Source organism: Ambystoma mexicanum, chromosome 4q (assembly GCF_040938575.1).
Source record: "Ambystoma mexicanum isolate Mex_15411 chromosome 4q, UKY_AmexF1_1, whole genome shotgun sequence".
NCBI lineage: Eukaryota > Metazoa > Chordata > Amphibia > Caudata > Ambystomatidae > Ambystoma > Ambystoma mexicanum.
The window spans coordinates 271,977,285-271,992,406 of NC_090928.1; the positions used below are offsets into that span (position 1 = coordinate 271,977,285).

General features: G+C 45.7%; 1 protein-coding gene across 2 annotated transcripts in view; it reads right to left on the reverse strand.

Moving 5' to 3' along the window:
* The window catches only part of LAMA4 (laminin subunit alpha 4), a 576,642-nt gene that overhangs the window by 136,854 nt on the left and 424,666 nt on the right, over positions 1-15,122 (reverse strand). For both annotated transcript variants that reach the window (XM_069607855.1, XM_069607854.1), the window contains exon 27: positions 10,196-10,335. In XM_069607855.1, coding sequence (XP_069463956.1) covers positions 10,196-10,335 — 140 coding nt within the window. The remainder of the gene's footprint in view (positions 1-10,195; positions 10,336-15,122) is intronic.

Consider the following 15,122-nt stretch of genomic DNA (forward strand, 5'->3'; position numbering starts at 1 on the left):
AGGTGATGCAGAAAGCAGACAGTCTGTGATAGTGCTACTTTAAGGCAATTCTAGGCAGCTGCCCACAGCGCGACAAGCAGACCGGACAACAAGGGGCCACATTTTGTCCCTAAAAACCCAAGATCTAGCCCCACTGTAAGAGGTGGAGTCACCAACATAGCTCTTCAGCTGGGGCATGACCAAAACATGCACCACCATGATCAATACATGTAGTTAGCACTCAAATCACTTTTTAGGCAGAAACATCCTTTTTCAAGACTCCCATATCCGGTACGAACTAATGTTACAATGGCTGCACTGTTTTTTCTGGGTCAATTGTAACGGATAGGCATCACTGCCAATCTCTAAATGTAATCTTGCTTAATATTTAAATCAACCAATCACTCTTTCATATAAAGTGCCACTTAAACCTGCGCAGGCATTCAGCGGTCCCCAGCCCATTGTGAGACCTAAGACCATGCAGCTGAGTGGTATGCTCTGCCCTGGCGGCGGTGCTGTGCCATTGCTGTCATGTAACCTAGGGAGATGTGCCGTTGTGCATCTCTTTGGTGTTGGTGGCAGTTTGCAATGTTGCTCTGAAGAATCTAAATGTGCCCACTCCACTGACTGGTGAGTGATAATTGACTTTTGGCGAGTGACGAACGTTTTGCTTTGTGAATGTGGTGTGAGGCTGTGAGTGTCGTTTTTTGCTGGGTAGTATCTTTTAACCTATATATTTTACCCCTGTTGTTCACTTTGTGGGTCCAGTGGCCGTGCACAATTCTCTCACATTAAGGAGTTGTTGTCAGTAACCAAAGGATCGGAACATGAGCCCTCATTCCTCTCTCATGTTTGTTCCCCCTCCCGTAGGACTATGATAAAGTGCCCCTGAGCCCTGCAGCAGTCAATTTTTGTGAAGTGCCACACGGTGCTCCTTTAATGTCCCTAGAGTCATTTGCCTCTAGGCACTACTGAGGCACTGCACTTTTTAAATGTGCCTCTGGTGTTCCGTGAGGGCCCTCATTCACTAGCCTTTTTACCTCTGAAGAACTTATGAGACTCAGGAGAGCGGTAGGTATAACAATCCTGGAGTGGTAACTATATTGCCAGGCTTAAGCATAGAACAGGACATTCACAGGAGAGAAATGTGGGAAGCGTGTGGGTGGCGGTGGCACCGGAATTACACGTATGTTGCTGTTTCAGGCCACATTCTTTCTGGGGCGAAAATCTCCTAAAATTCTCTTTATTCTTTAAACACACTGGAGACGCGATTGCACATTACTAAAAGCTGAGACAAAGGGTCCACCTGTACACGTTTACAGCTCTACCTTGCACCTGTTTTTGATTTAATGTTATGGAGGCACATTTATACATTAATGGAGAAAAATAAAAATAGCACAGGAGCCGAAGATTCTTTTCTCACTTTGCCGTCTGGTTTAATTTCTAGGTTAATTGTACGAGGGAACCTAAGGGTACCTACTAGTCCTACTACACTTACATTCACATAATGGTCCGGGGAGGCACGCTGATCATGTGAACTTGTTCATGCATTCCCAGTGCCACTTTGCAACATTCTTTCAGGTTACACCTATGACCCACCCCCCCCCTTCCCTTTGATCCCCTCAGCATGTACTCAATAAAATACTTACGCTCCTCACAATTAGTTGTTAGCATAACAATTTCCCCTCTTAGTATGCAGTTTCACCAGCCCAGGCTTCCATCCAATCTACCCTCAATATCCCACAGCCAGATCACAGTCAGCCAATCCACCCTCAAAATCCAACAGCCAGATCACAGCCAGCCAATCCACCCTCAAAATCCCACAGCCAGATCACAGCCAGCCAATCCACCCTCAAAAACCCACAGCCAGATCACAGCCAGCCAATCCACCCTCAAAAACCCACAGCCAGATCACAGCCAGCCAATCCACTCTCAAAATCCCACAGCCAGATCACAGCCAGCCAATCCACCCTCAAAATCTCACAGCCAGATCACAGCCAGCCAATCTCTCCTCCAAGTCTGCGAGTTTAGTAGTGAGGGGCCACCCACACCATCCCCTCTGAATGCCACTCCACTCAGTACGCATCTAGGGCTTTCAGTATCAATGCTACCTTTTTCCACATCACACTAAGAAGTATAATCCAGGGTTTGTTGTTCCCGTTCATCAGGAGAAACCAAAGCTCTTTCTCCTCTATGCCATCACACATTCCAGCTGCCTTCAGGGCACTCGTTCTCAGTACTTTCAGCCATTCTTTAAGGTTACTTTTGGAATCCCTGAACTCTGGTGTCCAATGTTGTGCCCCTCTCTTGACACCAGTAGATTAGCACCTCAAAGTCCCTCACCTATATTCCCGGGCTGACATTATGTATGCTTTCGTAAAGAAAAAATGGGAATACTCTAAGTTTACTGGAATGTTCTCATAAAGCTAAGCTCACAATTCCTAACTCGTCACGTTTGATGATATATGATGTGATTGGTTATTTATAACGCGCTTAATACCCGAGGTTTCTAAGCGCGGACACGGGGATCGAGCCTGTGGTGCTCCTTGTCGTTTGATTTCCAAGGCGAGCACGTCACCCCTGAGCTATCCTCCCGAGATGTACAAAAGAATCCCAGAAACAATGCACACATCACACAATACTGGATATGCAGCAGCCATTTTGTTTAGAACAATGCAATGGTGCTGCGACACAGCAGCATCTTTTCAAAATCACAAGTCAATAATATATGTGAGTTTTCATTTTATTTCATTTTGCTTTATTTCGGCTAAGCGACCCTAAAATCAGAGAAATTCATACAAACAATAGATAATAAGAAAATGACATAAAATGTAGCTAATCACAGTTATAGCAGTAACATCATACAGCTAATTAAGAAAAATATATCACTCAGAGTTTACAAATAATCATTTGTCAGAGATCACCTTGTTCTTTTCGAGGCATTGAACAGTGAAGTGCAAGTGCATAAAAGTGCAAATAGATACAACATAAACATGTGTCAATCATACAAACCCAGAGATACAAGATGTGCAGACTGGACTCACAGACATTTAGCAGTCCAGGACTCAGCAAACCCTTCAAAACCTGATGTCACTCAATGGAAATGGCATGATTTCCGGAACATGTCTTATCTTGCCTGTGTCTCATGGGAATCATGTACATGACATTTGCACAGTCAGAGCCAACACGCCCTTCCAACACTGACAGTCAGCCCTGTGAGTGGATGTGATCCCAATCACAGCAGGCATTCTCACCAGTGCACCACTGCTGCTACACACCATTTATCAAGGACAGGTGGTTTTTGTTGTCAACTCATAGGTACACATGGTACATGCAGATACTTGTTAGTGGCCCACCACCATATGCAATGCACGGCCTATCACACAAGTGCCCATTTATGTACACTGTAGCACATTCCAGACTGATAGGGTCAAACTGTCTCTAGCATGTGCACACATTGCAACCTACATGGCACTGTCCTGTCGGTTCACAGCATGCTACTTACAACACTGATTCCAAGTAGAAGTGGCATACCGAGGTGGCACAAGAACATGCCAATGCTGCTTCGCATGCCCATGTGCATCTCCATGTGTGCATGTGTAAACACCACCAACCGTGCATGGTACAGTCCAGGCTGCCTGCATTCACCACTCCTGATACACGTGTGAAAGTTGTGAACACACCCAGGCCAACGCAGATTGCCCACCACCCCATTGCATAACTTCTGGCTCAGTCTTGCACCATAGAAGCAGTGACCATTCCTAGCAACCATAGGACTCACTCACCATATATATTGCAGACCATGCCAGTATACATGGTCGACGGCTGACATGGAAGAGAGCAGGAAACACCATTGAGGCAGGGACGACACAGATCACAGGACGGACACTCCGGTTTGTGCAGAAGGAAAGCGAGGAGCAGGGTCAGGCAGGCCACTGCTAAGGAAGCCATCACCTCAAACACCAGAAGCATCCATGAGGAGGGTGCATCATGGGCCAGAAGAATCGGGCCAGGCTCTCCAGCACCAGTGCACCCTATCAAGCGCAAAATACCCACTGCTCCTGATGAGAACATTGGGGGCAATTCTGAACACGAGATCCCCTGACTCTGGAAGAGGGGCAGGAGTGGGACCTCCACCCACTCCTCCCTCTGTGCAAATGTGTCTTGTGTCTGTTCCCTGTCTAGACGTACAGTGTTCGCCACATGTTTGTGCTGTACGACCCTTGGAGTGTGCGTTGTGTCATGTGTACCTTTCTCCTCTCTTGCAGCCTCCATTGCCAGTGACCGCATAGTGCAGGATGAGGTCTGTGTGACACCTCATGTCATGTCAGAGCTGCGACGTGCCCACAGGATGTACACCAGGAGGAGAATGGCAGAGGTGGCGACATCTGGTGTGGAGGCCCTGGTGAGGCATGAGCGGGCACATGAGCGGCAGCAGACAGGGTATGCAGGGCCATTTAGTCCCCAAGGGCCTACTGTAGCTCCATCTGCTGTGGCCAAAATATGTCTGGGGTTGCTTGTGTTTCCATGGAGAGCGGCCTTGGCCTAGCAGTTCAGGCAGATTGCTCCTTTTGGTGGCAGTACCTGACTGATTTGCATATGGCTGGCAACCTTTTGCAATGGGGGCAGACAGGCTAAAAAACGGTGGTGTGGAAGGTTGCCCAGAGCAGTGCCGGTGGTTCAGAATAATTCAAAACTTTCCACCCATCACTTTTTTGGTTTCCGTTGGGTGAAAGGCTCATAGCGTAAATGCATGTGACATGTTCACAAGTGTCGCTTCACAATTTGTGCATTCCTTGCACTTTTCACTTTGCAATCCACACTTGGCTTCCCCTGTGTGCACCTCCAAACCCACCGGTGTGGAGATGATGATGTTTCTGGCATCCGACTTTCTAGTTGGTGGGACCAGTCCATTTAGTTAGATGCTTGATGTCACTCCACCAGGCCTGTGTCCATCAAGTGTGGATCTTAAGGTGCACGCACTCCCAGTGTTCCACTTGAACTTTCAGGTAGTGAGATTTTTCTTTGGTCACTCAATGGGGGGACTTTGTGACCCCGGATCCTACAGAACGTCATGACCTGTCTGTTCAGTTCCATGCACTTTGTGCCTATATTTGGCCATGCATGCTGGTTACGCCATTGTTGGTAGCTTTGCAATGTGTCTAACTACGCAAGGATCGTGAGACAAATGAATGTCTATTGCCCCCATGTGCACTCTCTGATTTGTTCCATTGTACCTCCCCCCTGCAACGTAAATTACTGTGACTGTGGTGTATTGCTGTGTTGGCATTGGCTGTTTCATGCTGACGGGTGGGTCACAGATGTTCCGCTGTGGGATGGTGCAATCTCTGCAAGACTATCAGCATGTCAGGCCAGCAAATTTGATTTGTTACTCCACAAGGTTGACATACTTTGCAGGTCAGTATTTGGACTCTGTGTTTGACTGCACTGTAGTTGTGTCATGATGTGTCCAGCGCTATTGGTCAGTGGTGTGTGCGTGGCATGCAGACGATCGGTTATGTGTGACATGTCTTGTAGCCCGCATGTGTAATGGCGTGGGTGAACGTGTGGATTTGTTGGGGTTTCCGGTAGTGGTGAGGGGTACTCGGTTGTTTGATTGCTGCTCTGTGCAATATGACTGCTGTTGTTCCTCACTTCTTCCAGACTCATCCCTGAATCGATTTGGTGATGTGCAGTGGTGGGATGGTGGAATGATTGTGTGTGTGTAGCCATTGCTTTGTGTGCATTGTCAGGCTGTGGAATGGTGGGGTGCTTGTTTTATGTGCCTTGGCATGCCCACGTGGCTTTTTACATTGGTGTCTCAGGCAGGTGACCGTGTGCAAGATGTACCGGCACTTATCATGCTTTTATCATGGACACCTTCTCGTGTGTGGTCATTATTCCATTCATCCTGCATGCATGCTCATGTGAAGAAGCTGTTGACCAGCTGCTCCCTCTCTCATGCTGCAGTCACACTGGGCTCCCCTCGGGTCTGGCATGAGGTCAGTTTCCAGTTCGGCATTTCCACCTTTGTGCACTGCATTGTTATGTAGGACGCAACAGGCATGTATGATATCTAACACGGCGTGTGGCCTGTACAAGAGCACACCCCATGAGTGATCTAGGCATCGGAATCATGACTTCACGATGCCTATGGACATTTCAAAGATAGGCTTAGTGGCCCTGCATGCTGTATTGTACCTTTCATGTTGTGTATTGGCAGACCGCCTGTAGGGTATCATGAGGTAGGCCTGCAATGGGTAACCAGCATCATCTGTGTGAGGAACAACATGTTTGGTGCTAGTGCACATTGGGTGCTTTTCGTGTGCAGTGCTGGATGCCAGCTAGTTGCCTTTGTGTGTACCCTGTGATGGCATGCACGTGTTGTGATTGTCATGTGGCCATTTGTCTGTGTGTAAAGGTGAGGCTGTGGGTGTGTGTGATGCTGGAAATGCATCGGAGGGACAGGGCCTCTGTATCCTTGTCCTTTACTGCTTTTTATCGTGTGTTCTGTCATGTTTTCTGCACAGGAGTTCTTGTGGGACTCCTGGCAGTGCAGCTCTCTCTCTTTTGGTTTGGTGAACAGACCCATAGGATACCCTTATGGCACCCATGGGTAGGGGTACAATGCTGTGCCCCTAGTGTATGTTTTTGGGCACCTGTGTGTGACCCACAGAGCAGGGTACGGGCTGGTGGCAGCTCCGTGCTGAAATGACTGGTGCCCTGAGTGTCATCCATTTTGGGATGCCCCAGCCCTGTCATTGCAATCAGTAGATTCCGGATGGAGACAAAATGGCCCCCATGGCCTCTTGCTCTCCATCACCTGTTACCCTGATCTTCCCGAAGTCCCGGGAAGCCCTGCCTCTGTCCCTTCCCCCGACTGGCTGTTGGGTGGAAGTTCCGTATACGGTAGTGTGGGGAAGTGCCGACCAGACTGGCTGGAGCCTTCTCAATGACCGTATGTTGTGGGTATGCCTGTGGGTGGGACCTGGGTGAATGGAGTGTGTGACGAGTATACATTCTATGTTGTGACTGTCTAGTATCTGGTGTTTGACACAATGGTTGAGACAGCCCTGCCCGAAACCGGTATGAATGCAGCTTGGAGTGTTGAATGGCTCGGTACTTGTCCCAATACACATAACTTGTTGTGAGTGTCTGGAGAGAAGTGAATGGCCTGAATACCTCGTGTACCTGATTGGTTGACTGCCTGCCTGAATGCCCGTAGTCGTGATTGGATGCTTCAGTGTGACCCAGCGGAATGAATGGGAGATCAACAGTATATCTGGGGACCTCTCACTGCTAGGAATCGTGTTCAGAAGCTGAAGTCCACTACGATGAGTAACTGGAGTGAAGCTTAACCTTGAGCGCTGCTGGACGAGAAGAATTGCTGTTGCTCTCCTTCGCAATCTGAAAGCTGCTGTGCTTCAAGAACTGACCCAGAGAGGACCTGCTAAGGCGCCCTCTTCCCGGGCTACAGGGGACCATCGTGCACAGCTGATCTTTGCCTAAGATCCCTGGTAGACAGACCTTTGACAGGCTGCCGACCCGATACGGGGATTGCTGCAGAACTCCAAAGAGAAGCACCCAGACTGTTGTTCGTCACTGTCGCCGACCGCTGTCGCCGACCGGAGCCGCTGTGCTCCCGTTGCCTAAGAAACTTCTGTGTTCCAAGGACGCTCTCGTCCGCATCGTCGCCGCTGTATCCTGCTGGAGAAGGCCTCACCGTCGACGCACCGAGGAGCATCCACCGGTGGGTTTCCCGCCACCCAAAGACCACAGAGATGCCGACGACTCGACGCCCTTGCTGGGCCACAGTTCTTCAACTCTTTGCGGTCCAGAACTATCGACACCGAGGTGCCCCGCACGCCTCTTCCTTGCAGGACTTTTACGCTTCCCTGTCAACGAACACCGCTAGGATTGACGCGGCCACCTCAACGTCGTAGCTCGACCTGTTCTCTGTCGGACGTTCGACGACCTGTGACTCCTGCCTGAAAGGAAGGACACTCAAGAAGGGTTGTCGATTTCCCCGACGCAGAACGCTACAAGACCAAGGTACTTTGGGGTTGCAGAACTGTTGGGAAGTCTAAGGGTGAACAATATATGGACTGGGCTTGTATCTTTATTCTACAGGTTGCCCAGGTGGGGGGATCTCCACACAGAGCTGTGTTTAATAGTAGTTACCAGTATTCTGCCTATTGCTCAACCATCCTGCTTTCCTTCCTCTCTCTACTGCTGGTTTCCTCTTTATTTTGATCTGTGTGTCATTCTGACCGTATGCCCTTTAATAAGATCGAGTAACGTTAATGGTACCACTTTAGAACTGTACATATTTACCATTGTTGATTTTCGGAGTACAAAGTGAGTTATCGTGATCGTGTATATGACTTTGAATATTAATTATATAAAGACTGTGTTTTAACTGATACAGTGTGTTGACATTCCTTTGTGGGGGCTCGGGGACTACACTGTACTTAAGAACCAGCATCACCTCCCGAGAAGCTAGGCCTTGATTGCTCGTCCATTGCTACCGTAATAGAGAATCTTGGCAGGGGCCTCTGTGCCTCCCCTCTACCATATAGAGAGCGGAAGTGCAGACCCCCCCTCCGGTCTTTACAATGTGTGCAGTAGGACATGGTGGAAGTTTTGTTACTTAACTAGCAGCCACATGTCCCTGTAGTAGAGGCCACCAGCAGTGCAAGCCATTTGTGTGTTGATGGCGTGCCAGTGGTACCAGTTACAATACATGTACACATTGGCTGCAGTCAATGGCACAGATGGCCCAGGGGAATTGGTGCACTACATAGAATTTGCGTGCCTCTTGTCTGCGCCCTTTCTGGATTGGGGGCATGTGGACATGGTGTTGATTGCGTGATATGATGTATTCCAGTACCTGGTGCAGAGCACTTGCCTGGGTGGCCTGGGAGATGCCAGCAGTGATGCCTCTGGTCCTCTGGAAAGAGCCACTGGTGAAGAAATGCAAAGTGGCAGGAGCTTCACATATGACCCGATAGCATGTGAACGTGCAGTGGTGGGCTGCAAATAAGCCTCCCACTCCTGAAACATGTCCATGATGACATGTGGAGGGAAGTGATACCCTCTGAAGACCTCTTTGTCGGTCATGCTGAAGAGGGTGACCCTGGTGCAGAAAGCCTGCTCCCTCTGTCTCCTCCTCGGCTGGGGTGCGGCAGCTGGGGCAGCATTGTGCTCTACCTTCACGTAGGGTACAGTCGCCAAGTCACATTGATACATTTCCTAGAATGGAAGCTATGCAGGCGCACTGTCTGCCTTTATCGCGGGACGTGTGGCATCATGATGTGAATGCTGATCTGCATCATCACTCTATGGGTTGAGTTGTCCTTATTTGTGTGGGATGTTCTGCAGATGTGTGTGTGTGGCGTTCTGGTGTGTCTTGTTTGATGGCATTGTGTTTGCGTTTAGTATAGGAGTATCGTTCCTTTTTCAGGATAGTTGTATATGTTCCATGTATGATGTAGCAATATGTGTGTTTAATGTGCTCTGTGGTGTGTTATGGGACATGTGTCGGCTATTGGGACTCCATACTCCTCTTGATAGCTTAGTGGTCATTATGGTTGCTGTGGTTTATTTGATGGAATTTAGTTGGCTGAGATATGTATTTTATGCATCTTATTCACATTTTACGTGCATTTGAATTGGGGTAATTTATGGCCTTGGCAGAAATTCTGCACTGACGTACGCTCTTTTCCAGATTTGCTGGAAGAACGGCTTGTTTGAGGTTCTTTGTATTTGATGGTGTGGTTGACACAGGATAGATTGGTTTAGATTACTGACACCGTTAAGAAGGATTCTTGGTACCTGCTCAGACTTGAGGCAGAACTGACTCCAGCAAGGACAAAACTATGGGTGCATCTGATGACCGCAAAGAAAGAATTTCTGCCGCTTCATTATTGTAAAGTTTTAATCATAGGATATATGACGTGCAGATATGCTCATAGTGTATGCCTGTTCTATCCAAGGCTTGTGTTGGACTGACATTAACATTAAAATTACAACTAAATCTTCTGCCTATCTTCCTTTTATTGATTAGGGGGTAATAATATAATCATTGTAGCATATTTTCAGATGGATATGCAAAAGCTAGTGCACACCAATAATCTTTGCACTTTCCAAATCTTTGACTTGACAAACACAAATGATAATATAAAAAAGTATGTTTGACTTATACGGAGAAACCAACCTTTGTAGAATCTCTGACGGGGCTCCTCCAATATATATATCACTGAAAGGGATCGACATCTTTTCATTGTCCACACTTTTCACATTTCGTCTGTCAACTACCAAAATCATTTTTTTAGAATGGTGGTAAACAATCAAAATCTGAAAAAAAATTAAAAAACATCCAAATGGTAAATTCTGCAAGCGACCACTTACCAGCAATAAGATACATGAGCATGTTTGGCAAGTTCACCCTGAGCATTGCTGACTCCTACCTACGCAAAATGGGTAAAATATGTTAATGTAGCTTGGCCCAATGAACACCTTCTGTAATATAGATCAACAAATGGATTACTTTCAGGGTAATCGAGATACGTTAACCTGATTTTTGTTAGGATATGACAAAACACAGAAATAAAATCCACTTGACCCGATTAATTATGCTGCATATATTTTGATGGAATTGGATATGCCTCTATGTTGGGTCAAAAAGGTTGATAGAATGTTGGACATGCCCTCAACTTGTTTTATGTTTGTTTGTGGAATATTGCCTTTGTAAGCCTGGGAAATCATGGCCTTGATCATGTTAGCTCATTGCATGCCCATATCATTCATTCAGTGCAGCATTCTTCTCTTTTTGTCTGGACGACCCATGGATGAAAGATAATCACACAAAGTTAAAGGAAATCAAAAGTAAGAACCCACCTATTGGTCGTAGCCAGACTCTTTCAATAGGATGATCTATATAGCCTATCCATCTGCCAGACATCCGGCCTCTTGGACCACCGGTCAATTAGTGGGCCATATTTCCAAATAGTGTTTTCTGAAGAACTGGGGGATTTGCATTTGGAAAGACTACTGCCCTTGATACGCTGTATATGCATTGACCAGAAAGAATGCACCATTTCCTATCAAGGCTGTTCAAATAATGTTATGGTCTAGGATTGATTAATAAAGGATTGTTTGTTTGTAACATCTGCCTGATGAATGCCTAGATTCAGAAAGAAAATATATGAAGGCCCATCCCTCAAGGGCTGAAGCAGACCTCCATTCAACCTCTGAGGTCACAAAAATGTTGGAAGTGAAAATGCCGTCTTTTGGCTAGAAGAATTTTGGAGCATGCATCCAAGCGTGGACATTTTTTGAAGTTACTTTCGGGCTTAGACTACTACAACTCTCCTAATTTTGTAGTATAATTAAACTCCATTATTGTAACCTGTTGAGGTCTAATGGAATGCATTATGATAACTTGGTGCCTTGCAGCTAAACACTGTTCAACACATGCATAGCAATCAGATATTGATAGCTATGCATTTGCTCCTGGACAGTAAGCATGGGCAGAACATTTCATGTAAAACCTGAACCCCTAGAATTTCCCCAGGTTCGCCCAGGTAGAACAGTGCAGTTTTTGTGCTGAGGCTCTGTTGTGCAGGATTCACCATTTCACCCATGTTAAGTCGTGCTTGTCCTTTTTTTGTTGGGCCTTTAAAACCAGCGAGTATGCTTCCTTTGGGTTTTTGTTGGGCTTTTTAACCCAACAGACATGCTTCCTTTGGGATTTTGTTGGGCTTTTTAACCCAACAGACATGCTTCCTTTGGGCTTTTGTTGGGCTTTTTAACCCAACAGACATTCTTCCTTTGGGCTTTTGTTGGGCTTTTTAAGCCAACAGATTTGCTTCCTTTGGGTTTCTTTCAAAGCACTATTCCTGGCTATGTGCAGCAGCTGCTCTGAAGCCTCAGCCAATATGAATGTATCCTTGAGGGAGGGCCTGGCTGATACCAGCCAGCAGCAGATGCTTGGGGGCGGACCACAGTCCACTTGTTTTGAGTTACCTTTGAAGAGGGATTGCGCTTGTACTTTTCTCACCAATCATAACCTAGAAAGAAAAACTAGACACGATACTCATCAGTTGGCATCCAAAGAGGCAGGACCAATACTACTACCTCTCGATAGTTAGGGAAAAGAACTTGGATAGTTAAGGTCCAGGGTAGTTAGGATTATTTGTAGTGGAGGTTGGAGTTGTATTACATCGACAACTTTAAGGCCTAGGTAGAGTTAAGGAATTAGGTTACCATTTTGGGGGGATTTAGGGGCACATCATTTGTGGGTGAAGGAGGGACAAATCAGGAGATGGCCATAGCGGTGAGAGCCCTACTTGCTTATTTTAGAGCGTGGAAGCGTGGCAGATCACGAAAGACACCACCAAAGCAGACTTAGGCACATGTGAATATTGTGACACCAAATCAGCATTAGCCCAACTTGTATGTTTTAGGTGTGAGAGCATGCTAAAGCAGTCATAGGCACACATTAATTTTGTAGGTGGGTGAGTACACACAATCAGACAAATATGAATTGTTAATTTCCGGAATTATGTCATGGAGTTTAAGGCAGTTGTGAATTTGGTAGGTGTGGGAGGACATCAAAGTTATGTTAGGCACACATGAATTTAATGGGCATAAGAGATGCCAAGCATTGTTGTGTATATGTACATTTTATAGGCTGGGGAGTATGCAAAGCAATCTTAGGCAGATGAGTTTTTAGTAAGCGGGGGAGTACAAATCAAAACGAGCATAGACAAAGGTTAATTTTGTAGGTGTGGGAGTAAAGAGGTCATGGGCACACATACATTTTGATAGTGTGGAAATACATCAATGCAGTCTTACACACAGGTGAATTATGTAAGCAGAAGAGAATGCCAAAGCAGTGTTTAGGCACATATGAATTTTGAAGGTAAGGGAGTACGCCAAAGCAATATTAGGCAGATGTGTATTTTGAAGTCAGTGGAGAACACCAATGTTCTCTTAAGCACATGTGAATTGTGTAGGTGGAGGACGGAGTCAAAGCAGGATTAGGCACACTTGAATTTCGTAGATGTGGGAATACACCAAAACAGTCATAGATATATATGCATTTTGTCAGCTTTGTAGGTGAACTAGGTAGGTGAATGTTCGCTGCTGCTTTTTAATGTTTCTCTTTCTGCTCATTATTCAGTTTTAACGATTGAAGGTGAGTTTTCCCTGCCGCTTTTTTAGATTTCTTTTTGTCTTTTTTTCAGTTTTGCTTTGGCCCTTCTACTTTGGCAAATCTATGAACCGACAATAAATCAAGGTCCTTACATATTTTGCAGCCCTGGGTCTTCAAGTGGCTGGGTTTATTTTTGCCCCTAGCTGTAGGGTTGGGAAAGATGGTCCAGCATGTTTTGACTTTTGTAGGTGGATTTTCTCTGCATCTTTTTTTGTTTTGCCTCCTGTTCATTTTCAGTTTTGACCTTTTGTGGGGAATTCTCTCTGTGGCATTTCTATATATCTCCTCTTGTTATTTTTCTGTTTGGACTGCGTTAGGTGAATTCTCTCTGTAGATTCTTTTGTTTTTCCCATTGTTCTTTTTTCTGTTTTGACTTTTGGAGCTGAATTTGTCTATTCTCCCTGTTGTGAAGGGTCAGGAATGAAACTCGGACACAGTTGATTCAAGATTTTGGTCATAGACCTTTAGTAAATGAAAATGGGTGTGGAAAAAGCCTCTCTGTCACTGTTCTAGAGGTATTTTTTCTGCCTCAAACAAAACAAATGGGTCGGTCATTTGTCAAGTTGTCCAAAGTAAACTGTCCTGTTTACTGTCCTGTACTATTTTGACCCTCACATTGAAATGTCTTTGGCCTTGGAAGGTGTACACATTTTCAAAAAGGAAAATTCTTAACTCCAACTCAAAGGTTCCAGGAGGATAAAAATCACAATTGTAGAGGGTGGTCCTCTTCGCCTGGATTTATCTTCACTCAGTGTTATACTGGTTACTTTAAGTTCCTTTAAATCAAATATAATTATTATAGAAAACAGCTTGGCTGACTGTCTGATTCTTGATAGACGACTTGGAGTGCTCTCCTGACAGGTTTCTTCTTCTCCTTGATATCTCTCAATCACACTCTTTCGTTATTTCCTGATGTATCCTTCACAAGACTTCCTCATGCAGTGTATTTTATAGATTGTCCAATTTGGTTTTACCCGTATACTCTCCTGCCGGTTTTCTTTCATATGCAAATATTTCTTTTCATCATCTACAAACACTTATGACTGGCAATGCTTGGTATACTATCCTGCCAGTGCTTTTCTCATATGCATACTTCTACACTTTGGATCTGTCTGGTATACTCTCATTCCAGGGAATTTCTTAAATGCAAACACTTGTTCTCTTGAACAAAACACTTATAACTTGAAATTCCTGGTGTACTCTCCTGCCAGTGCTTTTCTGAAATGCAAACACATGTTCTCTTGTACAAAAACACGTTTAATTTGAAATGCCTGATGAACTCTCCTGCCAGGGATTTTCTTGAATACAAACATGTGCTCTCTTGTACAAAAAAAAAGTTATAACTTAAAATAGCTGGTGTCCTCTCCTGTCCTTTTCTTATATGCAAAATACTTCTTCTCATACAAAAAAACCACCTGTGACTTGAAATGCTAAGTATATTCTCCTGCAGGGGCTTTTTCTTATGTGGATAAATACTTCTTCTATTTCGCGCATTGCGCACACCTGCAAACGTGACAACTTCTTATATTCTGCTCTTTTTCTTTAAGTAATATGGCACTTTTCGTTCTTTCTCATTTGCTTCATTCACTTCTGTTCACTTCCAGTCCTATTGCCAAAATGCCCCAGTGTCCCCTCTTCCCTCAGGTGGAATAACCGGTATGGTGTAGTGGGAATGGCCTCTCCCACGGTCAACCTGCAGCTGCTCGTTGGCATCCTGCTTCCTCCCTTCAGGCTTGCTGTCTCTGCTTCCTGGTTCTTGTCCTTTCCACGCCTCTCATTTGCCTGGGCCCCAACAATGCAGAGGCTGCTCTTTGGTATAGCTGCACGACAGGAGGCTGTCCTCTCTTCTTTGGCATTCCCACGGAGTACCAGTCTCTGCAGTCTGCCTTTCTTGGTTTCTCCCGTGAGCCGGTTGGCTCCATAG